Source organism: Camelina sativa, chromosome 7 (assembly GCF_000633955.1).
Source record: "Camelina sativa cultivar DH55 chromosome 7, Cs, whole genome shotgun sequence".
Classification (NCBI taxonomy): domain Eukaryota; kingdom Viridiplantae; phylum Streptophyta; class Magnoliopsida; order Brassicales; family Brassicaceae; genus Camelina; species Camelina sativa.
The window spans coordinates 4,115,713-4,141,958 of record NC_025691.1 but is presented as its reverse complement, the minus strand read 5'-3'; the positions used below and the strand labels follow the sequence as shown (position 1 = coordinate 4,141,958).

At 33.5% G+C, this 26,246-nt stretch overlaps 3 protein-coding genes and 2 pseudogenes across 4 annotated transcripts; 1 reads left to right on the top strand and 4 right to left on the bottom strand.

Moving 5' to 3' along the window:
- On the top strand, nt 679-1,887 carry LOC104700231. The gene is made up of 3 exons (XM_010415715.2): nt 679-1,040; nt 1,159-1,364; nt 1,471-1,887. The coding sequence occupies exons 1-3, from the start codon at nt 942-944 to the stop codon at nt 1,658-1,660; spliced, it is 495 nt and encodes a 164-aa protein (XP_010414017.1). The 5' UTR covers nt 679-941; the 3' UTR covers nt 1,661-1,887.
- Nucleotides 3,895-6,396, bottom strand: LOC104700230 (beta-amylase 6). Of its 2 annotated transcripts, none has more exons than XM_019227435.1 (7): nt 6,099-6,396; nt 5,546-5,944; nt 5,302-5,466; nt 4,931-5,197; nt 4,624-4,833; nt 4,320-4,553; nt 3,895-4,229 (listed from the first exon to the last, which is right to left on the bottom strand). In XM_019227435.1, exons 1-7 carry the CDS (start codon nt 6,255-6,257, stop codon nt 4,026-4,028), a joined length of 1,638 nt encoding a protein of 545 aa, XP_019082980.1. In that variant the 5' UTR covers nt 6,258-6,396; the 3' UTR covers nt 3,895-4,025. The 2 variants fall into 2 exon arrangements, with proteins under 2 accessions (XP_019082980.1, XP_010414016.1); XM_010415714.2 differs by having other exon boundaries at nt 5,546-6,019; nt 6,099-6,394.
- Nucleotides 10,954-12,135, bottom strand: LOC104704284 (F-box protein DOR-like). Its single transcript, XM_010420400.1, has one exon. It carries the CDS (start codon nt 12,133-12,135, stop codon nt 10,954-10,956), a length of 1,182 nt encoding a protein of 393 aa, XP_010418702.1.
- On the bottom strand, nt 12,693-13,910 carry LOC104704283 (annotated as a pseudogene).
- On the bottom strand, nt 17,817-18,988 carry LOC109125393 (annotated as a pseudogene).

Sequence of the window (26,246 nt, the reverse complement as noted above, 5' to 3'; positions counted from 1 at the left end):
ATTGTTGTTTGGCTATTCTTTAATTTGCATTCTTGTTAGAGCTCATCTATAATCTTTTTCATTGTTGTCTTCTCAAATCGCATCCAAAAATTATGGAAAGTTTTAAATTCGATAATTGCTTCTTTAGTAATTGGTTCTAAATGTATCGCAATATCTTTTTCGACTTCATCTTTACTATGAAGGATAGTACTAGCAATTTTTTCTTAACTCTAAACTTCTAACATTTATCATTTGTATCTAGACAATCTACTAAATAATTGACGTTCATCCTATTACAATAACAAAAATTATAAATTAATAAATTCTTTTAAAATATGAATGATAACAAAAGTATATTATTTTGTAATAGAAAAAAATCAAAATTATAAAATTAAGAAAATCTCTTCATAAATTAATAAAATATTAATTTATCGATAAATTATTAATTTATCGATAAATTAAAACCTCTAAAAATGAATAAAATATTATGATCCCGACCTTATTAATTTATAGAAGTTTTACGGTAGTCTTATTTCCTATTTTAACAAAAAGAAATAAGCCAGAAAAAAAAAACCCTACTAAAAGATACAAATATCTAACAAGAGAAATGAGTAAAATATATATATATATATATATATATATATATATATATATATATATATAACAAGAGAAATATCTTTTTCTTTCATTTCAACTTTTTGGTTCTTCTATCTCTTTCTCCCTCTTTTTCTTCCACACCCTCGTAACTTTACCCAAGACTTCTTTTATATAAAGTATAAACCCATTTTGTCATAAAAGATCATTACTCATTAAACTTTCCCACTACCCATTCTCATTCCTTCTTCAACCAACATTCTCCCCATCAGATAGAAGCTCCCTTATCTTAATTCACATTTTTAAAATTTTGTGTTCTCAAAGTTTCACCATTAAACTTAATTCTTGGTTACTAAAAGAGTTTGGAAATGGCAAAGATTGTAGGCATTCTTCTTTGTTTAGTCATTGTGGGCTTGGATGTAGGTGCTGCAATCCTCGGAATCCAAGCTGAAGTCGCCCAAAATCAGGTAATATATATACATACACATATACTCTACGAGATTAAATGGTTTTTCCGAAGAACCTTGGACCTTGGACCTCTTGCATATGCTAAAAACGGTGTGGTGTTGCATATGTGAATGTCAGGTGAAGCACATGAGGCTATGGTTGTTTGAGTGCAGAGAACCGAGCCAGGACGCGTTTAGGCTCGGTCTAGGTGCAGCCGCGATATTGGTAATAGCTCATGTCCTACTCAACTTGGTCGGAGGCTGTCTCTGTATTTGCTCTCAAGACGAGTTTCAAAGATCTTCTTCCTCTAGGCAAATCTCTATGGTTTGTCTCGTCCTCACTTGGTACGTTAATAATACAACAAATCTAATCTTCTTTGGGGGCATTAATAATAATTGTGTGGTCCAAGTAAAATAATGACACGTGAATGATTGGATATTGTAACCACAGGATTGTATTCGCCGTTGGATTCGGGAGTATAGTGATCGGGACGATGTCGAACAGTAAGTCAAGATCCTCTTGTGGGTTCACACATCACCATTTCCTCTCCATTGGAGGGATTTTGTGTTTTCTTCATGCCCTCTTCTGTGTTGCTTATTACGTTTCTGCCACTGCGGCCAAAGACGAAGCTGCTAAGTGACGACAAAGTGGCACGATCAATGATGGTTCACAGGTGGGTCCTTGTCCTTGACTATATTTATATTTTCTGATGACGGTAACTGTGTTAAACAGTTTACTATGTATAATCATTTAACCTAAGTTTCTATTTTATTTTCTTTATCTGAATTCGTTTCACTTATTTCGAAGTCACTTTTGTAATTTGGAGAGCTGTGTCATTTTGACTAAAAAATGAAAGCTTTTGTGTCACGCTCTGTTGTTGCATGTGGGTTTAAAATGCACTAATGAGTAATGATAATGACGTTTAGAATTTTTTACATATTTTAAGAAAATAATGATTATTAAGTTTAAATATTTTTTTACTTTGACTAAAAAGATATTATTTAATTTTAAACTAATAATAATTCAAAATTTTAAATATTTTTAATGATTACTTTTTAAAATTTACAAAACATCAATCTTTGTGGGACAAAAACATACTCCAAAACATCATTCTTTGTAAGAGAGAGAGTAATAAAGAAAAAGAGTATCAAGTGATACTATAGAGTAGAAAATTGGAAGGACATCTTATTTTCCCCTCGGAACTATCATATCGTACCAGATTCACATCAAACTTTGACCTCGTTTTATATCTCCCACAAACTTAAGTGCTCCACCTATTTCATCCCAAATTAATGGTTTTATTGCTATTTCTCCAATTTTTTTGGTTTAAATGGTTTATTAACCAAATCTAATAAAACCGACGTAAATCTGGTATAAAACCAATATTTTAAACCAGACAAACATTAAAAACTTGATCCGACCGTAAACAATCTGATCCAAGATCTTCTTCTTCTTCACCCGGTTCTTCAAGCTAAAAAAATATCCACAACAAAAGAATTCTTATATCACTCAAAATCATATGCATAAAGATATATCTAAGAACAAATGATTCCAAAGAGCAACGAATCAAGCTTCATGCTTCACACAACACTCAAAATCAGATGTTAGCTCATAAAACAACAAGGTCAAGCTAAGTTCTAAAGAGATGAGAACTCAATAGTTTCGATTTCACATCAAATAGATTATAATCTGAAACAGTACCGAGTTGATTGAAACATGTGAGAGATAATCAAATACAATGAACAGAGCTGATTGAATCGAAACCTAATTCACACCAAATTAAAACTAAAAACCAAATCCCCAAATACTTTTAACTTCAGCAGCAGTGGCAGTGGAAGAGACGACAGTCGGCGTTCTTCGATCGATGTACTTCGACGCTGGCGTTCTCCGATCTGGTTCTATCCAAAGTGGAACGTCGTGTAAAAAAAAGAATTACAGTAAATCACAAAACCTAATATTAAAATCGATTACAGTCACTACCTCTGAACCGTGAGAGGTCCAAGAACCGAGAGCAGCAATGGTGAGCCATGAATATAGGAAAATTTTCACACACCAAACGAAGAAATTTGAGCTGAATTTGAAATCTTAGAGAGATGATGAGGGAGTGAGAGAGAGAGAGAGAGACAGAGCCAATACGGACAGGAAGAGAGATTGAGATTTCACTCACTTGGGATTAATTCTAAAGATTTTAACTTCTTTTTGGGTGAGATTGGATATCTCAATTGTTTTTTTTTGGTCAAGCTTTTTCTGTTTTTCTTTTTTTTTAATTTTGGTTAAATTTTTTGTTTTCTTCACCTGGTTTAATGAGTTTAATTTTAAAATTGGGTTCAAGTAAGGTTTAATCTGGTTAGTAGGATTTGTTAATTGGTTAAGTAAATATTAAACCAACAATAAACTATACAAACCATATTTATGGAGAATTAGATGATAAGTTTTAATACGACGGAGAAATAGCAATAAAACTATCAATTCGGGGAAAAATAGGTAGATTAGTTAAGTTTGTGGGAGATATAGAACGAGGTTAAAGTTTGATGTGAATCTGGTACGATATGATAGTTTCGAGGGGAAATAGGACGTCATTCCTAGAAAATTGCACAAAGCTCCGGCCTAAAATCCGACCAAAAGAGTAGTTCTTATTCCTTTGTAAAAAACTGCTTTTTGATGTTTTTCAAAATGTCTTAAGTTGTCAAATCCTGTTAGAGCTAATAAATATTTCTTATTTGTTGTGTATTACTGTATTTCATGTTCACCCTTGAGAGTTTTTTTTTTTTTTTTGAACCAATCTTCATCCTTATAGTGTAGAGAGTTAAGAGTTTTTTTTTTTTTTTTGGTCAACACACGAGAGAGTTAGAGTTTATATGAAGAAACTAAAGCTTATCATAGGGTGATATATTTACTGTTATATATTTATCTCAAGTATACATATTTACGTATTCACTTTTTCATTTTTTTTTACATATTTATCTCAGAAATATTGTAAGGCTAGATTTTTCGCTAAGCATTCTCTAAGACTTCTTCCTCAAGAATGTGCTTCGCAGTCTAGACAGTACACTTTCATAAGGTCTAATACTCGTGTCTGTCTCTGCCAGCCATGGAAATGGATCAATTGGTTCTGTTTCTTCCATAAACTTCTCCAACGATTCATCGTTTCTCGATCTTTCCAATGGAAACAGCTTGTGATTGTACCTTTCAGGCTCTGAACAATACTCCTGAAACATAAAACAAATACAACTTCAAAAAAATCTGAATGAATCTTGAATCAAAGACAGTTCTCTAGGAAGGCTTTTTGGATTGCTTACTTGGTTCGCGTGCATTCGTTTCAAGAACGTTTTAAACGTTGAGAAATTCGGTTCGCTGAGAAGCTTATCAGATAATCGGAGATATGTGAAGCCGAACATCCTCGGTTTACCATCTTGGTTAATCCCATTAGGTCGTGCGTTTAGTATAATCTGGTTATATCCATCTCTATCGAATCTCGGGAGCGCATTTTCACCCGCAACTTCAATACCTTCACTCCATCCACAGCTCAAAACCTTCAAAAGGAAACCATTCTAAGTAGCATACAAACAAGAGTGTGTTATTTAATGAGATCAATTTTCTTACTTGCTGAACAAGTTCTTGCGGTCCACTCTTAGCTATTGCTGGTTGTTCTGTGTTTCTCATCTCTAGGCAAGTGAAATTCAAGATAGCGTGATGTCTACGCATCATTTTCGCCATTGCACGGTACCCGTCTCTGTTTTTGAGATTGTAATAACCCGCTGTAAGTTCTGCAGCATGACTTTCAGTTTTGTACCACCAATGGATTCCAGAGACCTGATAGATAAATCAGGACGATACAAAAAAAAAACTATAAATTTTTTGATCATGTTTCTAATGCATTAAGATAAACCCTACAAGATTTTTGATTTACTTTTGCAGCTAACTTGAGTTTACACCCAAGAAACACTTTATTAGCTTCATCAAGAATCTGATCACCATGGAGAAGTAACTTTCTGGAGTACCATGACAAGAAGAATTGTCCTTCTTCCTTAAGGTAAGTCCCATTCGAGTACTCGAAAAACTCGGTTTCTTCTGGAAGGTTATTGTATTCCCCTGCATTTTCTGGAAGTTTCCATTCAGGATGCCCAATTCTTCTAACTTCCTCTTCATAATCTGATCTAAGATACTTGTCATAACACTGTGAGATTGAAAAAAGACCATATAACATAAACTTGTAAAAGCTCTGTTTTCCTTTTTTCAAACCCTAAAGAAATTAAGAGTCTTATTTTCATTTTTTCTTACTTGAAATTCTCCAATTCCTGGAAAAACCCATCCTTGAGTCTCACTGTAAGAAGGATATCTAAGCTCTCCAGCAGGACCAAGCCCTACTTCAATGTCTATTATGACTCCAGAGCTAATTAAATCTTCCATGTTCTCTCTAAAGCTCTTCATGTAGTCTCTGTACATCTAGCAAACAGAGCAAGGAATATATAAATATATAAACGCAACTCTCCTAGGGTTGCAAATTCAAGAGTTTTCTTCATACCTCAACAGCTGTTCTTCCTTGGAAAAGAGACAAGTTATCTACAGAGAGAGACAAACACTCTTTGTTTCTGTTACCACTCTTGTTCGTATAGAAGATATCTGGATTCGAATCACCGACTTCGAGCACCCATTTCGGTATCGGGATGTTAACATCGTCTCCTATGTTCCCTCCACATCTATGAAACGACATTATAGCTTGTAGTTTCAGTCCAAAGCTTTGCACGATCTCAAACAAGCTCCTGTAAGCACTCCACTGGTATTGCTTTGGACCTTTTGATTCAACGATTCCCCACCACACATCAACCATCACTCCATCTACTTGACTCTGTTTCAGTTTCTTGAGCTGTTTCTTGAGTTTCTCTTCGTTTTCAAGAACGTTATCGTTCGTGATGACTCCAAGCTGAAGCATGACGTATACAGGAACATAGTTGGTCAACATTTTGTCTTCATACGCCGTCGTATTGAACTTCGTTGCCTGTGTTTTCAAGCTTAAGGATGCAAAACACACAAAAGCAGAGAGTTATCTAGACTCAAAAAGCCTTGTTATCACTAACCTTTGTCTCTGTTGTAGAAGAAGCAGTGACTTGAGGCGTTCTTAAAGATCTCTCCTGGATTGAGAATCTCCATTGGACTCGTTTATTGCTTTCTTCACTTTTCACGAAAACCGAAGATCCTTTGTGGAGATTTGTTCCGTTGATCAAATTAGGGTTCATCAATCCTACTACGCTTGTCAACCTTGCATTTGAAGGAACTACATAAATCCTTTACTGGATCATCATGATCAAACACAACTGCTTTGTTTTCTATATTTTTTTTTCAGTTATATTTTATTTGCTAATTTTCTGGCGCGTTCGTACGCTATCAACAAAACGTGGCCATGATTTTCTTGCCCAATTGATTTTTTTTTTTGAATTTTTGTATTTTTGTTTAGTCACGTTTCTGTTCCTGATTTTGCAATTTCTCGGAAAATAGAGGAATGAATGATCATTTTCATCATATTTCATAAATATCTATGTGATATTTTTTTCATTTGCTTATGACCTTATAAAAGTTTGACAATCTTATACTAATATTTAAGACTAGAAAGTTACCCATGCTATGTGTGGATTATAAAATTAAATGTTTTGTAAGTAAAATCAAATTTTCATTAAATTATATATGAAATATACATGTTATTATTTATATATGCCTTGAAAAGAATTTATAAATATATAATTATGAAGTGTGTTAAAAGAATGACAATTTTCACAAATTGCATTTTAGTTTTAAATTTAGCACATCCTTCCTAAAATTCTAAAATACTAAAATAGCATCATGACATTTAATTTTATACTCTAAATACTAAGTCATATCACTTCAAAATTATACCCTAAATGTAAAATACAAAATTGAAACAAAAAAAATTTAGATAACCATTGGAAATAATGGTGTAAGTTTTTCTCAGTATAACGACGGATGTAGTAAGGGTTACAAGAAAATAGACATGAGGTATGATTGGTAACTCAAACAATATCAATGCGATATAAAAGTAGTCTTGCTTTTGTACAGGTTTTTCTACTTGTTAATTTATACTACTTTTAACGATTGATATATATCTATGATGAAAGTATTGAGTTTACAATATTTATATATATATATATATATATTAAATATTTTATAATAGGTCTCGGTAAAGTTTGGGAAGTGATTCCAAAGAGGCATAAAGAAGTATGTGAACTTTTGACCATGTATATATGCATTACAAAGAGGCATAAAGAAGTATGTGTTCTGCAGCATGACTTTTTTTATCAATATGCAAAATAATTTTTTTTTTTTTTTTGTAATAGGGATAAAGAACTTTTAAAAACGAAAAACAAAACAAATGTATGAAACATAAACTTAGAAATTTATTTTAGTTGAAGATCAGAGGACTTAAGAAGAAACATCTAAGGTACCTACAACTATAATATTATGAGTAAATGTTCAAAGCCAAAGGGATTATGCTTTACGTCGAGCATTGGGCTCATCTTCATCACTAATGACTTCCAACTATAGTTTAAAAGTTAAAAAAATCACATTACAAAACAATACAAAAACTTTAAATCATGACTATCATAAAACATAATCCTTTGAAAGAGGCTAATAAACATTGACAAGACTCTGATACCAAAAAAAAAACATTGACATGGTTTTGTAAACGATTTCTTCAAATAGTCATAGAGAAATTAATCTGTTAATCATCATACTGCTTGACATCATTTAAAAAAAACTTCATAAGAATAAAAAAAATATCATGGGAAATGATAGGAAAAGAAAGACATATAGTGCGTTCGTTTTCTTTATTATTATTTATGTGGCACTGAATCTTATATAATACATTAAATATTTTATTAAGTTTGTAAGGAATTCCATTGACACATTATTCTGAGTAAACATATTCATGGCAATAAATACAGTTATAAAGCATATTAATTGTAATTAATTTTGTCCTATGCATTATTGCAACATGAACAGTTTGAACAAAAGAAAACGTCCACCCATAATGTGTTAAAGGTAATTGACTGAGCGAAGTAAATGTGACCTAAAGAAACTGAACAAATAAAATGTCCAAATTAAAAAAAATGTGTGTAGACAATTTAGTTTTAAGCAATAATGTGTCTTTTTATTTCATTAAAGTTGAAAAAAAAACAATTTCTCGTAACTCTACTTTATTATAGTTTAATATATAGTAAATATTGACATTTGAAACCGATAAAAAATAGTAAGTAATAAAGTTACAGTTGTGATAAAAAAATAAGTAAAGAATTTATAAATCATAATAACAAAATAGAATAAATATATTCTTGTAAAATAAATTACTTTTTCTTTAACAAAAGTAAACAATAGTGATCTATGAAATAATACTAAATAGAAAACCAAGAATAAATAAAGATTTGGTAGACGAAGAGTAAAGAAATTTAAAGGAAAATTAGTGAGAAATTTACAAATCATATAAATTAAAATAGATATATTCTTGTAAAATGGATTACTTTCTCTTTTTTTTTTTACCAAAGTAAACTATGTAGATTTTTACTATGAAATAATACTAAATAATAAAACAATTAAAGATTTGGTAGAGGAAGATAAAAGAAATGAATATTTTTTGAAGTAAATAAATAAATGGATCAAACTTCAAATTAATGTTAAGTACACGTGTCGCAAAAATAGAACATCAAATGTCGCATCGATAGGCAAAATAATAAAAAAAACCTTGTCACATTATATAAGACTAGATAAGGCCCGCGTTATTACGCGGATTAAAATTAAAAAAATTATTAAGAATAATTAAGTAGTAATATACGTGTTTTTATATTTTATCTTGTAACATTTTAATATTGAATATACACCTCTCATATTTCATTTTAATACTCTCTCAGTTCCATTATATAAGAGTTTTCAGGCTTCTTTTGCTCTATTTTCTCAAATTTCTATGTACATACAATATTTATTAATATAACAATTTATGACTATTTGAACTATGCAATATTTTATTCTATTGGTTGAAGTTTTATAAATGACATAATATTTATTGTTTATTAATTTTTGTGTAAAACACAAAAATTCTTATAGGACAAGGATTACCATTTAAATACCTATATCATCATAATAAACCATAATTTAAATTTAATTACATATTTCATCTTAATGCATAAAAATAAATATTTTATATCAAACACAATTAATACATCATATCAAATCTATATCTTAGTAAGAATTGAAAATACAAATAAAAAGTAACAAAATATAAATCGCAAAAAAAAAAACTGAATCAACATTATTTAAGATATATTTGTTATGTTGTTATCTCATAAGTACTAATTTTACCTCATGTCTTAATCAATTTTAAATGAGTGAAAATTATAAAATAAAAAAATATATAAAGATATGAAGACATTCTCATTAAATAACTGAAGATTCATTCCTATAAGTTATAATTTATTGTGAATTATCTTATGTTTTAACATATGCATTACAAAAATACATGTGTTGAAATTATAAAATCAAACATTAAAAAATTACTAATATTCTTCAATGATTTTTTAAAAATGATACATAATAATATTTGAAGATTTTTTATTCTAAAATAAATTTCATCGTTATAAATTCAGTTTAATAATCACATTTAACAATCTATTTCATCGTAAAACCATAATTCACTTCTTCATGGATTAAAGTTAAAATTTTAATAATAAAAATAATATGAGCATCATATGAGATAATATGTATATTGATTAGAATTTTAAATTTAACAATAAGAATAATCAGTAAAAAAATCAGTTAACATCCACAAAAATTTGGAAATCCAAAAATATCCTAAATATTATTCTTCTATATGTCATAATTTCATAAGTAATACTTTTGTCAAGTTTCATCAATTAACCAAAAATTCATTCCTACAAACTCATTTTTTGTATTTTGATTCTTCAGGTTTCTCATATTACTACATGCATTAAAATCTTTAAATTAAAACATGTAAAACTATACTAATACTCATCATGTATTAATCTTTTTAAAAGTTCATTATTCTTTCAAGGTTTTGTGTACTTAATTATAATAAAAATTTATATTACAAAGATAAATACAATTTATACCCGACTAAAACTATGTTAAATAACTTATGTTATTCTTTTTAACTTTGTTATTCATTATTTATTGATTAATATACATGCTTAATAAATTAAGTTTTTGCTTACACATGTCAAATTTTATTTAGAACATACATATAATATAATTAGCATACAATAGAAAATATATTGATTTTGTTAGTTTTTCTTTTTGATTTAGGAACATAAATTTTTAAAAATATAAACATGTAAAAAAAAATTTGACACTTGTCAACATCTTATCAATATATTTAACACGTGTCATGTTACCTTTAACATCTAAGTTTTATTGTTTTATACAATAAGATGTGTATAATTGCAAGATCAGGTTGCCGCATCTTTTAAAACCCACACCATAATTCTTCTACGGCTCCCATTAACACAGCAAGACCCTTCAAACACAAGTGAACCTATTTGACCATTGTAGTTGATCAGATATGCATGACCCAATTCTGTAATGAAAGCTGTTTTTTTCATTGCTTTAATTCTCAGACCTAACATCATAGCAAACGATCATGAAAACTCGGAAAGATCTATTGATCATTCCACATTATAAACCACCCATCAATTAACTCAAATAAAAGAGGTATTTTCTAGTATAACTGTATAATCAAGATGGAAATTTTCGAATTAAACGCATTGATGCTCACGCTAAAGAGTAAACAAGTGAAAATAGTCATCCACAAGTNAAAAAAAAAAAAAAAAAAAAATCCAATAAGATAAGGAGAGTAATAAAACACTGCAGACTAGCTCTGTGACAAATCATATACCTCAATTTATAAAAGTCTTAAGTAAAACATTTGGGCATAAGCGTCACGTCCTCTACATAGTCTGAAAAGGTGAGAAGTTCACGATCCACATTCGGTTTCACTCCTTGGATTTGAAGTTTTACGGCTGTCTTTTCCTCGACATTGTAGTAGATAACGTAGAAAGGCCCAAATGCATAGGACGGGGACAACACAATTTCATTTGCCAGGGTCAGTCCAACAAAGCTAAAATAGGTCGTTTCAACTATACTTGGCCACAAAGCGGGTAATACGTATGTATGCTTCCACCATTCCTGCTTTTCGGCATCTTCTAGAACATACATCGTAATACTTGTACTTGTTCTACCAACCGAGCTAGACCCTTGAGACGACACAAGTGAACCTAATTTGCCATTGTAGTTTACCAGAGTTCCAACACGGAAATTTTCCACGTCTTCAACAAATCTGAACTTCTCAGACCTGACATCAAAGCAAACGACTATGGAATCCTCTCCATACATATCGGTAGCAGCTGTGTAATACAAAACACCATTGATGCATATCCCTTTACTCTGAAAAACATAATGGTGTCTGCGACATTCTATCATTCTCCATGAAGGTTCCCTAGTTCCTAATGTTAGAACTTGATGCTCCTCAAAAATCAGGTCTCTTCCATTAACTAACCATGTCATGGACAATACCTTGTAGATTTTACCAATGGGATCATACCCTAAATAGCTATGCAGCCCAACCCTCCTCATTGTCTTCACCTTCGGTAAAAGAAAAGACTGTCCCGTGCTAGGGTTACATATCACAAGCTCCAACAATGGATTTGTCCTCCCCCTTACGATCCGCTCACTTCTAAAACAGAAGAAGCCATTGACAGGACTAATATTAGCGTAACGACAATGAAAAGAAAAACGCGCTTTAAAGTTGACTGTTACAGCAGCAGGCGAGTTGTTCTTCTCATCTGGATTATTTTGAGGCTGAGGTGACGAGAAGAACAAAATACTATCGTATCCTTTGAAGGCGAACAATATCTGTGGGCGAGCCGAAGATTTAGTCAAGAACAACTCCGTGAAATGGGGAAGTGCAAGTATGGTGGCCCAGTGCTTCGATACACAACGACATCTCGCTATAGCTTTCGCCGGCAATCTCAAAAGTATTTCGATGAGGAGATCAACATGGATCGGCCCTGACCCTGAGCTTTCTCCTCCATTCATTGAGGTCGTCGTATTGCCATACAATAAGTTTAGAACCCTAGAAAGAGTATTCTACACTTCCACGATTGTAGGAGGCCAGGCCAACCTTGAGAAAGAGTACGACCCTAAAGTTTATCTCAATGGGCTGAGACGTAGTCCAACATGGAGCCCCTATAAGGTGAGATTCTTTAATCCCTATTTTTTTTTTAAGTCGGATTTTGAGAAACAAGTCTTAATAACGTCGTCACGTTGAACTATGTATGTCCTCTGTTCTTCCCAATTCATTCATCATGATCAAAGACTTTTTACCCAATCACGAACAAGCATTTTTTTATTAATGTGTAGTTGACAAAGAAAAAAAAAATTTACGATGACAAAAAAAAAATAAAAATAAAAATAAAGTAGAGAAGAAAACAAAACACCAATAGTTTTTAAAAAACCCAAAATAATGTAACCAAAAACAAACATAAAGTAGATTATTACAAAAGTCATAAGATCCCATCCATAGGAATTGACGAGAACCAAAAGATAAAAGTAGCTTTTGGTACAAAAGATAAAGGAAATTACAAAGTCTTTAACTACAACAGTAGCTCAAGATTAACGTTCTCGACATGGTCTAAACAGGTGTAAACCTTACGATTCTTACCCGCTTCCAGTCCATGGAGTCCAACTCTTACGATCGTCTTTCTCTCGATATTGCAGTAGACAACGCATGAAGGCATCATACGTTCTATCCAGAACACAACTTCATTTGTTCGAGTCACTCCAACAAAGTGTACCTCGGTAATTCCCACTATATCTTTCCACAAATTAGGAGGAAATACGTATGTATGCTTCGACCATACTTGCTTTCCGACATCTTCTAGAACCAGCAACTCAAGACTTCCATCACAAAACCAATCAAAATCACACTCATATAAACCTAATTTACCATTGTAGTCTATCAGATATCCATCACGCGCTGCTCTATAGACATCTTCCACGACTATAATAGACTTAAAACTTTCAGACCTTACATCAAAGCAAACTATCATGCTATCCCCTGAAGACCTATTAGTAGCTGGATAATACAAAACACCATTGATGCATATCCTTTTACGAGGCAAATCATGAGGTATGCGACAGTAGATCATTCTCCACGAAAGTTCTCGAGTCCTTAAAGTCAGAATTCGATGCTCACCACACGCCCATGTATTTTCATGACGCCTGGTCATGGACAATACCTTGAACTGTTTATCAACTGGATCATATCCCAAATAGCTTATCACCTTAACTCCCTTTGTCGTTACTTTGGGTAAAGGTAAGGACTGACCGGTGCTAGGGTTACATATCACCGGCACCGTTTCCGTCCTTCCCCTTGGGATCTCCTTTGTATAAATAAGACAGACCAAGCCATGAACAGATTCACTCATTTCACAAAAAACACCATCAAAGGAGAGCTTCATATGATAATCAGCGACTATGGGAGAAGAGTTCTCATCCGGATTTTGAGGTTGAGGGGAGGAGAAGAAACAGAACCTGCCGTGTTATTGGTAGGCGAACAATAGCTGCGGGCGAGCCAAAGATCTGGTCAAGAACAACTCATTGAAATGGGGAAGGCGAAGTGTGGAGGCCCAGAGCTTCGATACGCAGCGACATGCAGCTACAGATTTCGCCTGCAGCCTCGAGCCTATGTCGATGGTTTGATCAACTGGGATGTGTGGCGATGAGTTTTCTCGTTCGTTCTCTGGTCGTGCATTGCGTTGGGTGATGGTAAGACGATCCTCCGAGACGGTTTTTCGCCGTTTTTTCATGGCTGACGGAGACTTCGGCTCTTCTCTTTCACTTTTTCAAAGGGAATGACCTAATGAGTATAATCTGAAGCTTATCTAAACGGCTAGAGATATATTGTAGTGCAAACTGATTTGTGACAATGGTTTGAGAAGAAGCCCATGCAAGTTTTACAAATAAAATTATAGATGGGCTGTTTTTTTTCTTAGTCGCTCAACTAGCCACCCCGACTAAAAAGAATTAAAGGCCCAGTCCAACTTATTATTGAGGGCGATAAAATAGCGTTTTTAATAACATTATCGTATTATAAAGATTAGTGTTTCATGGTGTTATTAATATTCTTTTTTTCTTGTAGTGTGCCCAAATACTTTCATTATTCATCGTAAGTTCGTAACCATCAAAACTAAAGATGTTTTAAAAATTTACACCAAAAAAAACAAACAACAAATAATGAATTCTCTAGGTGCTGATTTTATAGTACTTTGTTGTCGCGTTGGTCTTTGTGTGTCGCTGGGATTATTTTTTGCCATTGAAATAGTATAGTTTTCAGGTCATCGTTGGTGGCGGACTATTAAAAAAATAGGCAGTATTCTCCCCGTTTCAAAATATAAAATGGTTTAGATATTTATTTTATGTTATAAGATACTAGGGAGTTTTACAAGTTTTTAATGTAAATTTAAATGTATTAATAACCTTTAATCATTAATATGTTGAATCTTTTCTAATTAAATAAAAATAATTTAATTAAAAAAAAAAACAAATTATCCACCTGATATGATGAATCTTTAGAGCATGTTGAATCTTTTCTAACTAGTTGAATCTTTTACCTTAAACATCTTTAGAGCATGTGTAAAATACACCCGTTAAATTTTCCACCAATATAACATATTTTTTTTTTGTAGTAAAGTGTAAGTTTTAGAATATGTTCATAATTTTATACTTTCACTGGTGGAGTCTCTTATCAATATATATATAATACTTTTTTGTTTTTGGAAACTATCGCTCACTGTAATCTAATAAGAGTAAACAAAGGAAAAAAAGTAACTCAATAAGTCAAGGACAGTGGTAAAATCGATGAATTGAAGAGAACCTAGGGCCAAACCAGTTATGGTACAAAAACATTTCAGAGTTCTAAAAGCCTAACTAAAACACTTACAAAAGTTTCACGTTTTCTATATGATCTAAATAAATGTAAACTATATTACCTAACGCTTCCATATAATATATCATGGTTTTTGTGGTTTTTAACTATGGTATAACTGTGCTTTTTGAGTCTTTTTATTTGTTTTCTAGGTTATTTTTGATTCTTTATAGGTTTAGGTACTCATTGGCACGGATGGAACGCAAATGAGCTAAAAAGGATAATTTGGAGCATAATCAAAGCATTAAGGCTGATCGGAGACGAGTTGAAGAGTATGCATCAGTCGATGCATCATTAAGCATCGATCGATGCAGTGCCCAAAAGCCGAATCGGAAGTTTCCTCTACAAGCTTTAGAAGATTTACAAAATTTGCCCAAGTTTTCCTTATTTGCAATTAAGGTCCAAGACATGTTTTAGAGTATATTTAGGATTTTTTATGGTCATTGTGAAGACCTAAGTTTTTCTCTAGAGAGTTTTATTCTGCAACCTTATTATTGAGAGCTTTGGGAGAGACAGATCTGATTACATCTGTAGAGAGAAGATTCTTAAACTCCCTTCTTATTTCTTAATTTAAATTGCTTATTCTTCAGAAAAAAATGTTTTGTTCTTCATTAAACATGTCTGAGTAGTTTGCTTGTTAGGTTTAGTGTTTTTCTTAGGGTTTTTATGATTTATTAGATCTGTTATTTTTAGGATTCATTATCTTGTGTGATTTTTATCTTAGGTTGTTCTTCATATTAATTCTTGATTGATCACCTAGAATTAATACCTTAGGAAAATAAATTGATATGAGAGTATAATTGATTTTCTTGATAAAACCTTTTGATGAACAAAATTATATCCTGCAAAGAGATTTGATTTAATAATTTTGTGAACAATCTAAACTTGTTTTTAAAGCTGATTTTTAACCTTGAATTTTACAAAGAGATTTGGATTTTCTGGCTTTAAATTTAGATAATATATGCAGTGAGAACTGATTTATTTTACAAAAGAGTTTAGAGTTCTAGATCTGATCTTAATTGCTTGAATCCTAATTATTTGTTGATTTAATAATTTATAATTTCCTGAGAAATTCCCTATGCCTAGCTCTTTGACCATTTTAATTTACAACACTTTTTAATTATGTTTCTGCATTTTTTTTGAATTAATATTTTGATTTGGCATAATTAAGAGATTAATAAGTTTATTGTGTGACATAGAGTATCTGTGGATTCGACTCCTAAAGTATTACAACTGCAAAGCTGTTAGTACTATTAGGGTATTACAATTTGAGCATATCAAATTTTGGCGCCGTTGCCGGGGACTCTTTTGATTCACCATTAGATTAAAGTCTTTGATNTTTTTTTTTTTTTTTTTTTTTTTTTTTTTTTTTTTTACTCACACGCTTTTGTTTCTTTTCTCTTGTGTGTTTCATGTACATGCCTAAGCCTAGCAACAGGAAAAATCCTACTGATCCAGTTGTTAAGCTTACAAACCAAGAGTTAGGACAACTAGAGCGTAAAAACACAAAAGCAGCCAAGTTAGTGAAGATGGTCAAAACACTCATATTGAGAGCTGATGAGGCTAGAGTTTTGAGGGATCAAGAGGGTCATGTGTACAACAAGCAAAGCCAGAAACTTGATGCTGAAGGACGAGTTATTCAGGAAGAACTCGTCGTGGCTGAGGCAGATGCACGTGGCGTCGAGCGATGCAACAATGGCATCGATCGACGCAACCAAGAAGGCATCGACCGCCGCAACGTTGGCGTCGATCGACGCAATGCCAGAACTGGTGCAAATGGTGCGGATTTGGATGGTAACGACCAGCAGAACCCTCAAGGCAGAATGGATAACAATGGTGGCGCGACTATTAAAAAAATAGGCAGTACTCTCTCTATTTCAAAATATGAAATGGTTTAGATATTTATTTTATGTTATAAGATACTAAGAGGTTTTACAAGTTTCTATGTAAATTTAATTGTATTAATAACCTTTAGTCATTAATATGTGGAATCTTTTCTAATTAAATAAAAAATAATTTAATTAAAGAAAAACAAATTATCTACCTGATATGATGAATCTTTAGAGCATGTGTAAATTACACCCGTTAAATTTTCCACCAATATAACATATTTTTTGTAGTAAAGTGTAAGTTTTAGAATATGTTCATAATTTAATAATTTTATACTTTCACTGGTGTGAGTCTCTTATCAATATATAATACTTTTTTGTTTTTGGAAACTATCGCTCACTGTAATCTAATAAGAGTAAACAAAGGAAAAAAGTAACTCAATAAAAGGACAGTGGTAAAATCGATGATTAAAATCGATGAATTGAAGAGAACCTAGGACCAAACCAGTTATGTTAGAATCGATTCTGCTTGGAGCAATGTGAGAATCTAACTGAGCAACTTACATGACACTTGGCTTTATATTATTGGTCAAATTTTTATTTTATAATTTATCTATTTGTTCAATAAATCATTTTTTACAAAAACATTAAAATAATATTTATGAAGTACTCATGTGAATACTCACCGGTAATGATGGTCTAAGACCATCACCAGCCCAACACCGTTCTCAACGTTTCTTTAAAAAAAAAAATTATTATTTTAATCATAATTAATAGTAACCACTCAAAAGTCAGACACATGTTGATATTTGTTGAGAATCGTTCCTTCCACAAGCAACAAAAGAAACAATTCTCTTCTTTATTTCTTCTCTTTCATTATTATATTAATTTATATTAGCAATCTTGTTGATTAGTACTTACTAGTGGATATGCCCTAAAACTAAAAGGCATAACTAAAACACTTACAAAAGTTTCACGTTTTCTATATGGTCTAAATAAGTGTAAACTATATTACCTACCGCTTCCATCCCTTGAATTTCAACTCTTATAATCGTGTTTTTTCTATATTGTAGTAGAAAACATAGAAATGCACGGTTTGGTAGCAGGAGGCCAACACCATTTCGTTTCTCTGAGTCACTTCAACAAAGTGTACATATGTAAATCCAATTACACTTGGCCATAAAGCGGTCAATACATATGTATGCTCCGACCACTCCTGCTTATCGTCATCTTCCAGAATTCGCAACTCAATACTTCTACTCTTCCTATTAAGACAATGTGACTCTTTAGACATAAGTAAACCTAATTTACCATTAAAGTTTTGCAGAGGTGGGTAACCGAGTGGAGTAGTGAAACTATCCGAGACTTTAACGAATCTGAAAGTCTCAAACCTAACATCAAAGCAAATGATTATGGTATCCAATGAATACATATGAACAGCTGGATAATAGAAAACACCATTTATGCATATATCATCATATTATGGAGAATGTGGTATGGAACATTCGATCCTTCTCCATGACAATTCTCCTGTTCCTAAACTCAGAACTTGGTGCTCTTATGACACCACATCTTTTCCTCCATAATTTAACGAGGTCATGGACAATACCTTGTAATATTTGCCAATTGGATCATACCCGAAATAGCTCACCACTCCAATCCTCCTCCTCGTATTAACTTTGGGTAAGGTCAAGGATTGTCTAGTACTAGGGTTGCATATCACTGACACCTTATGCTTCTTCCCTTTAAAGATCCTATGATCTCTAAGAAAGACCAAACCTCTCATAGGACTGAAACTTTCAAATATAAAGTCATACGGAATTTTCATGTGATAAGTGGCGACTACATGATGAGGCGACTTCTCATCCGGATTTTGAGGCTGAGGTGAGGAGAAGAAACAAACCTCACCCTTGTTTTTGCGTTTGCTGGCGAACAAAAGTTGTGGGCGAGCCGAAGATCTGGTCAAGAACAACTCCATAAAATAGGGATGGCCAAGTGTGGAGGCCCAGAGCTTGGATACGCAACGACATCTCGCTATAGATTTGGCCGGCAGTCTTAGAAGTATCTCGGTAATCAGTTCATTTGGGATCTGTTCTGAGTTTTCTCCAACTTTAATTGATTTCTTTGATCGCATATTACCTTAGGTGATGGAAGATCCTTCAATGAGACACTGCTTAAACCCTAGAGTCTCTCTTCCACGACTTCAATTTTATTTATAGAAAAAGTTTGATCTCAAGTTGAAATCGATTGTGATGTGATAGGGCTGAGAGGAAGCCTTTGCAGGGGATGCAATTCTTAAAAATTTTAATGTTTAAAATAGGCTCGGGCTGTTGTGAAAGTAGAGATACTCGAGGGATGTATTCTCTTGTATTATTGATCTTATCGAATAAAGAGTACATTATATAGTAGTTTACAAAGCCCTATCATAATAGGATCCTAAACCGACTTAGAATAGAGAAGGTGGCCAATGGGTCTTATGGATTTGGACATATGAATGGGCTGGTTATGGAGATCCACTACAAGTGATTTACAACACTCCCCCTTGGATGACATAACCATGCAAATGCTAAGAGACCACCGTAATACGCTTGGGGACGCTGCCTCATTAAAACCTTACCAGGAAAACCCATTGGGACAAAACCATGGTAAAAGAAAAAGAGTACAGCACGTATTACTCCCCATGTTCCAAGCATCACTAAAAGTCCTTAAGTCTCCACATTCCAATATGGTGTGTGAGCTTCTTGAATGTCGATGTCGGTAATGATTTGGTGAAGAGATCGGCTTAATTGTCGCAAGATGGAACTTGCACCACTTGAACTTCTCCGGCCTTTTGTAGTTCATATGTGAAGAAGAACTTAGGTAAAATGTACTTCGTCCGATCTCCCTTAATGTACCCTTCCTTCAGATGTGCGATGCTAGCGGTATTGTCCTCATATATGATAGTCGCTTCCTTGTCATTGGCCATGCCACAATCCGACCTGATATGTTGATTCATTGACCTCAACCAAGCACACTCACGGCTGGCTTCATGCATGGCTAAAATCTCGGCATGATTAGATGAAGTGGCCGCAATGGTTTGCTTCATTGAACGCCATGAAATTGTTGTACCACCGTGAGTAAACACATAGCCGGTTTGTGACCAACTAAACCTTCTTTGTTATAGTTAGTATAAAATAAACCCAAATCCAACGTTCCTTGTAGGTAACGCAATACATGTTTGATACCGTTCCAATGCCTTTGGGTCAGACAAAAACTAAATCTTGCTAGGAGGTTCACGGCAAAACAAATGTCTGGTCTAGTGTGGCTAGCCAAGAACATTAACGCTCCTATAGCATTGAGGTATGTCACTTCCGGACCGAGAATTTTTTCATCGTCCTTCTTTAGACCAAATGGATCACTGTCCAAATTTAAGCTTCTCACAACCATTGGACTAGGCAATGGGTAAGACTGGTCTATATTAAATCTCTTGAGTACCTTTTCAGTATATGTCATTTGATGCACAAGGATTCCATTATCTATGTATTCAAGCTGCAATCCCAAACAGAATTTAGTTTTATCTAGGTCTTTCATTTCAACTCTTTCTTGAGATATTCAACTGTTTGGGCGATTTCCCCAAAGGTTCCTAGGATATTCAAATCATCCACATATACTGCTATGATTACAGACCCTTTGTTTGCAAACTTCTTCATAAAAATACATGGACTGATGAGATCATTCTTATAGTCTTCTTTATCTAGATACTCACTTAGTCTATTGTACCACATACACTCACTTTGTTTCAGTCCATAAAGGGATTTGTTTAGCCTTATGCAGTATTGTTCTCGAGAACCACTCTTATCTTTGAGCTCAATACCCTCTGGTAATCTCATATAAATTTCATTATCCAGTGGACCATATAAATATGCGGTCACTACATCCATTAGCCGCAAATCAAGTTTTTCTCTTATAGTCAGACTTATTAAATATCTAAAAATCGTTGAATCCATCACATGGGAGTATGTCTCCTCATAATCTATTCATGGTCTTTGAGAAAATCCTTGTACTACAAGCCATGCCTTATATCTCACGATTTCATTATTCTCATTTATCTTTCTTACAAAGACCCATTTGTGTCCCACTGGCTTTATATCGAATGATGTCCTTAATGAATTCAACTCCACGTCAATGGCTTCTTTCCATTTTAACCATTCTAACCTTTGAGTGCACTCTAATATAGACATGGATTCATGATCCTCATTTATTTCAAGTGCTACCTTGTATGCAAATATTTCATCAATGTCGACATCTTTTCGGTTCCATTTAATTTCAGACATGATATAATTTATTGAGATCTCATTATTATCAATACCTTTAGGACCTTGAGGTTCAGCGTCCCAAACCTCATTCGGTACCTTAGGATTTGACGCGGCCATGTCTATATTTTCCTTAACCTCGGTTTGATTTGCACTTTTCTTAGATTTCCGAGGGTTCTTATCTTTGGAACCTATTGGTCTACTACGTTTCAAACGTGCCTTAGACTCTGTAGCAACTTGATTGTGTTCCTTTTGAACATCAATACGTACTAGTGCATTACAAGCTCGTATGTACAATTTCATAACTCTCTTTGGGTCAGCAAAAGGAATCTGGCAATTGATTTGCTTTTGCAAATGTATAATCTTTTGGACCTTTGCCTCACATGCTAGAGTCCGAGAATCTTGCCAATTTAAGGATGTTTGATTCCATGATATTTCTTTGACCAGCTTGTTTGTCTCTCCACCTAACATAGGAAATTCGGATTCAGCAAACTGATAATCCGCGTATGTGGCCTTAAATAAATCACCCGTAGTTGGCTCTAGATACTTAATAATGGTGGGAGAATCATATCCAACATATATTCACATCCTCCTTTGAGGTCCCATCTTAGTTCTCTGTGATAGTGCAATCGGTACATAAACGGCACACTCGAATGTTTTTAGATGGGATATGTCTGGCTCATGACCCGTTAGTAATTGGGATGGTGAATATTTATGCTCACTAGATGGCCTGATGCGTATAAGCTCTAACGCATGTAATATTGTGTGTCCCCAAGCCGACACAGGAAGCTTCGACCTCATGAGTAATGGTCGAGCAATTAATTGAATACGTTTAATAAAGGATTCAGCTAATCTATTTTGTGTATGTACATGTGCCACGGGATGTTCCACACTTACCACCATGGACATACAATATTCATTAAACGCTTGGGATGTAAATTCACCAGCACTGTCTAGACGTATAGTCTTAAGTGGAAAATCTGGAAAGTGGGCTCGCAGACCTATGATATGGGCCAGCAATCTAGCAAAAGCAAGGTTTCTAGTTGATAATAAGCAAACATGCGACCATCTGGTCGATGCATCAATAAGGACCATGAAATATCTAAACGTCCCACAAGGTGGATGTATTGATCCACATATATCTCCTTGTATCATTTCCAGAAAGTTTAAAGTCTCTTTAGTGACTTTCATTGGTGATGGCCTTATAATGAGTTTCCCTTGTGCACATGCTACACATGTTAGATTTTTAGGGATAACTCTTCTCTCTTTTAGAGTGTGCCCATTTGAATTTATAATTAGCTTACGCATCATGTTCGAACCCGGATGGCCAAGCCGGTCATGCCATAAAGTGAATTGTTCATTGAACATCTTGTTCATTGCCATATTAGCCTCTACCAAAATTGTGTGGCTTGACCCACTATCCACCACAATTATATTCTTGTCCTCAGCCATTTCTCAATATAGACAAGAATTTTTTGTTTTAAACATAAAGTAATAAAAAACAATTTTATATTGAAGGAAATAAAATAATTAAATTTAAACCAAAATTATAATCCAATAAAATTCAAAGTTATAAAACATAGATAATTAAAATAAATCAATACAACCAATGTGAAATTTAATTATCCTCTCTTAGGCAATCAGAAGTTTCATAATCCAATTGGTCATCATTCTCATGGTCGAAATCTTCTTCACCATCGAGATGAACCAGGTTAGCTTCTGGATTCTTTTTCAATCTCTCTTGATAGAGATCAATAAGATGCTTAGATGTCCTGCACGTCTTAGCCCAATGATTTACCATACCACATCGGTGACAACCGATTTAGTCTTATGTTGCGGTTTGAAAATTCTGCGGCCTCTACCACGACCACGACCGAAGTCGGATCGGTTCCCACAGCCATAACCATCATACTGGTTTCCTTGGTAATAGCCACGACCACCACGTCCTCTACCACGGCCACGGCCGTGATACTTGCCTCTATGGACGTAGTTAGACTCTTTAATTTTCTTGGGCTCTTTAGGCTCTTTCTTGGCCATGTCAACCTTGTGGGCTTCTGGTAATGGGGTAGATCCAGGAGGCCTCACTGCACTATTCATCAACAATAGCTCATTGTTTTGCTCAGCAAGTAGCAAACAAGAGATGAGGCTTGCATATGTCTTAAAACCCTTTTCACGATACTGTTGCTGAAGTAGTATGTTATTAGTGTGAAAGGTTGAGAATGTCTTCTCTAGCAAGTCCTCCTCAGTAACCTCCTTACCACATAATTTCAAGATCGAGACTATCTTAAATAGCTATGAATTATACTCATCCACGGATTTAAAATCCTGAATCCTTAGGTTTTTCCAATCGAATTGAGCCTTTGGTAGGAGCACCGTCTTTTGGTGTCCATATCTGTTTTTCAACTCTGTCCAAAGGTCAAGAGGATTCTCTATGGTAAGGTACTGGTTCTTGAGACTCTCAGCAAGATGATGGCGTATATGAAAAATCGCCTTATATCTACTCTTTTCAGTGCAATCATTATTATCCTCAATGCATTCACATAGGTCTTTTGATTTCAGGTTGATCTTAGTATCCAATGCCCATTGTAAGTAATTGTCTCCAGAGACATTAAGGGCAACATATTGGAGATTGTTGAGCTTTGCCATCTACACAATACAATACATGCATCTGATCATTAGCATGCGGTATGTAAGACCGAACCATGCATTTTTTTTAGTCTTAGGCCATGCGGTATTTGAGACCGAACCATGCCATCAATTTAAACTAGGCCATGCAGTATTTGAGACCGAAACATGCCATGCCTTTATCCATAATTTCGTGGTTGATATGCATGAAAAACAATCCTAGATTAATTCTAGTATATATGAACAGGAAAATATGCACATAATTTCAAGTTTAGAAATTTTCCTTTTTCTTTAAAATAGGATAATGACAAAGTTTTAAGGAGATAGATTTTCTCTAGACTTCTGATTTTAAGATTTAATTTTAGGGTTTTGATTTTAGACAAACAATCAAGAACAATCGGATTTAAAACTTAGAACAAGCAGCTTAATATTTTTCTCTTTTCGATTTTAGGTTTTAAGTTCTAAGGTTTTCATGCAATCGATTAAACAAGCAAGCAATCAATAACAACCATATTTTAAATATGTCATAATCAAATTTAATTGCAAACAATCTAAGCAATCGGATTTTTAAAGTTTTAGGGTTTTAAGGTTTTAGGAATTCAAAGCTTAGGGTTTTGTTTGTTGATTGTTTACTTGTAGATTCTAGGGTTCTTATAGGATTTAAGCCCAGATTCGATACATATGTTTTGATAAGTTTGATTGTTTACCTTCCACCGTTTGGGGTTAACTGGAATTGATCCGAGAGCTAAAGACCTCGGATATACCTTGAATTTGATCACGAACCTCGGACTAGTCACAAACAAGCAACGATCACGTATTGGTCACGGGTTTGAACAACCGCCGAGCTTCGAACGAACATGAGATGATGTGCAACGTGTTGTGAAAGTAGAGATACTCGAAGGATGTATTCTCTTGTATTGTTGATCTTATCGAATAAAGAGTACGTTATATAGTAGTTTACAAAGCCCTATCATAATAGGATCCTAAACCGACTTAGAATAGAGAAGGTGGCCAATGGGCCTTATGGACTTGGACATATGAATGGGCCGGTTATGGAGATCCACTCCAAGTGATTTACAACACTGGTATATTTATGAAAACCAAACCGAAACAAAATTTGGAATTCAGTTCGGTTTTGAGTACTTCATAAGTACCAAATGGTTCTTGGTTTGGTTCGGATAAAACTCGGAAACCATATGATATCCACACAAAAAATGAAACTAATACAAAACATTACCCATAGTTCTCGGCTGTGTTCGCATTCAAGTGGTTTTGACCATGCTTTTTGGTTTGTATATGTATTTTTTGTTTTTTTTGCTTAAATCAGGTAGGTAGGTTTTGTAACCCGGCAGAACCGAACTTGTTGAAACCAAAATCTTTTCAGATCTTATACGGTTCAAATTGACTAAAATCTGGCTAAGTAGCTTTTTTGTTGTTTTCAAGTATATAGGTTCGATCCATTGTGTCAGTGAAAAAAGAGCATACTTATAAGAGCATCTCCGGTCTCAGTTTCTCTTAAAAATTCTGTCAATTAATAATTAAAAAGTAATAATAAAGAAACACAAAAACTGAGAAACATCTCTGCTCTCAACATCCGTGAGAATCGATTTCAGATATGCATTAGTTTTTTTTGTCAATATGTCAATTTCTAATAAATTAACTCTTTTTTCAAATTTATTATTTAAATATATAATATTATTTTATAAATATATAATATTATTTTAATATTACTTAAAATGTATTATTTTGAACAACAGATACAGGTGGTCTAAAAAAACACAGACTCTATTGTAATAAAAATCTGGATATGGCTGGGTACTGTGTGACATGTCACGACCTTACATGAGTGGGGAATCACAATAGCTGAGAAAAAAAGAGATAAAACAAGTAGACAACGTTCTTGTTTCAACATAAACTTCGACGTGCCTAAACATATAAAGATGTATATGTAAAAAATAGAGAAAATAGGATTGTATTATTATTGTTGTTCTATTATCAAATAGAATGATATAACTTATATATAAGTACATACCATAATCAAATGATATAATTAAAGAAATTAAATAGAATAATTAATTAATGTATATTAGAGTAGTACATGGGATTTGAATAATCATAAGTGATATAATGATATTCTTTCTTTAATACGTTTTCTCAATCTCAATGGGTGATGTAAGAGTTGAGATTGACAAGTCCAAGTGTTAAGAAAGAGCCTGTTATGAATTGAGAAGATGAGTTGTTGTTGTTGAGCAAGATTTGCTAAAGACTCGATCTGGTGCCGAGTTGTGTGATGTTGAGGCGGTCGGCATCAACGGTGGTTGCAGAAGTAGATCCAATTTCTTCATTTTCTTTTCTTTTTTTTTTTAGTTTTTTTTTGCTTTTGTTTTTTATTAAAAAATATTCAAAAGAAATTCGACTTAGATTCAAAAGTTTATGAGATATAAGCTTGAATGATAGAAACACTTTTTGCTATAA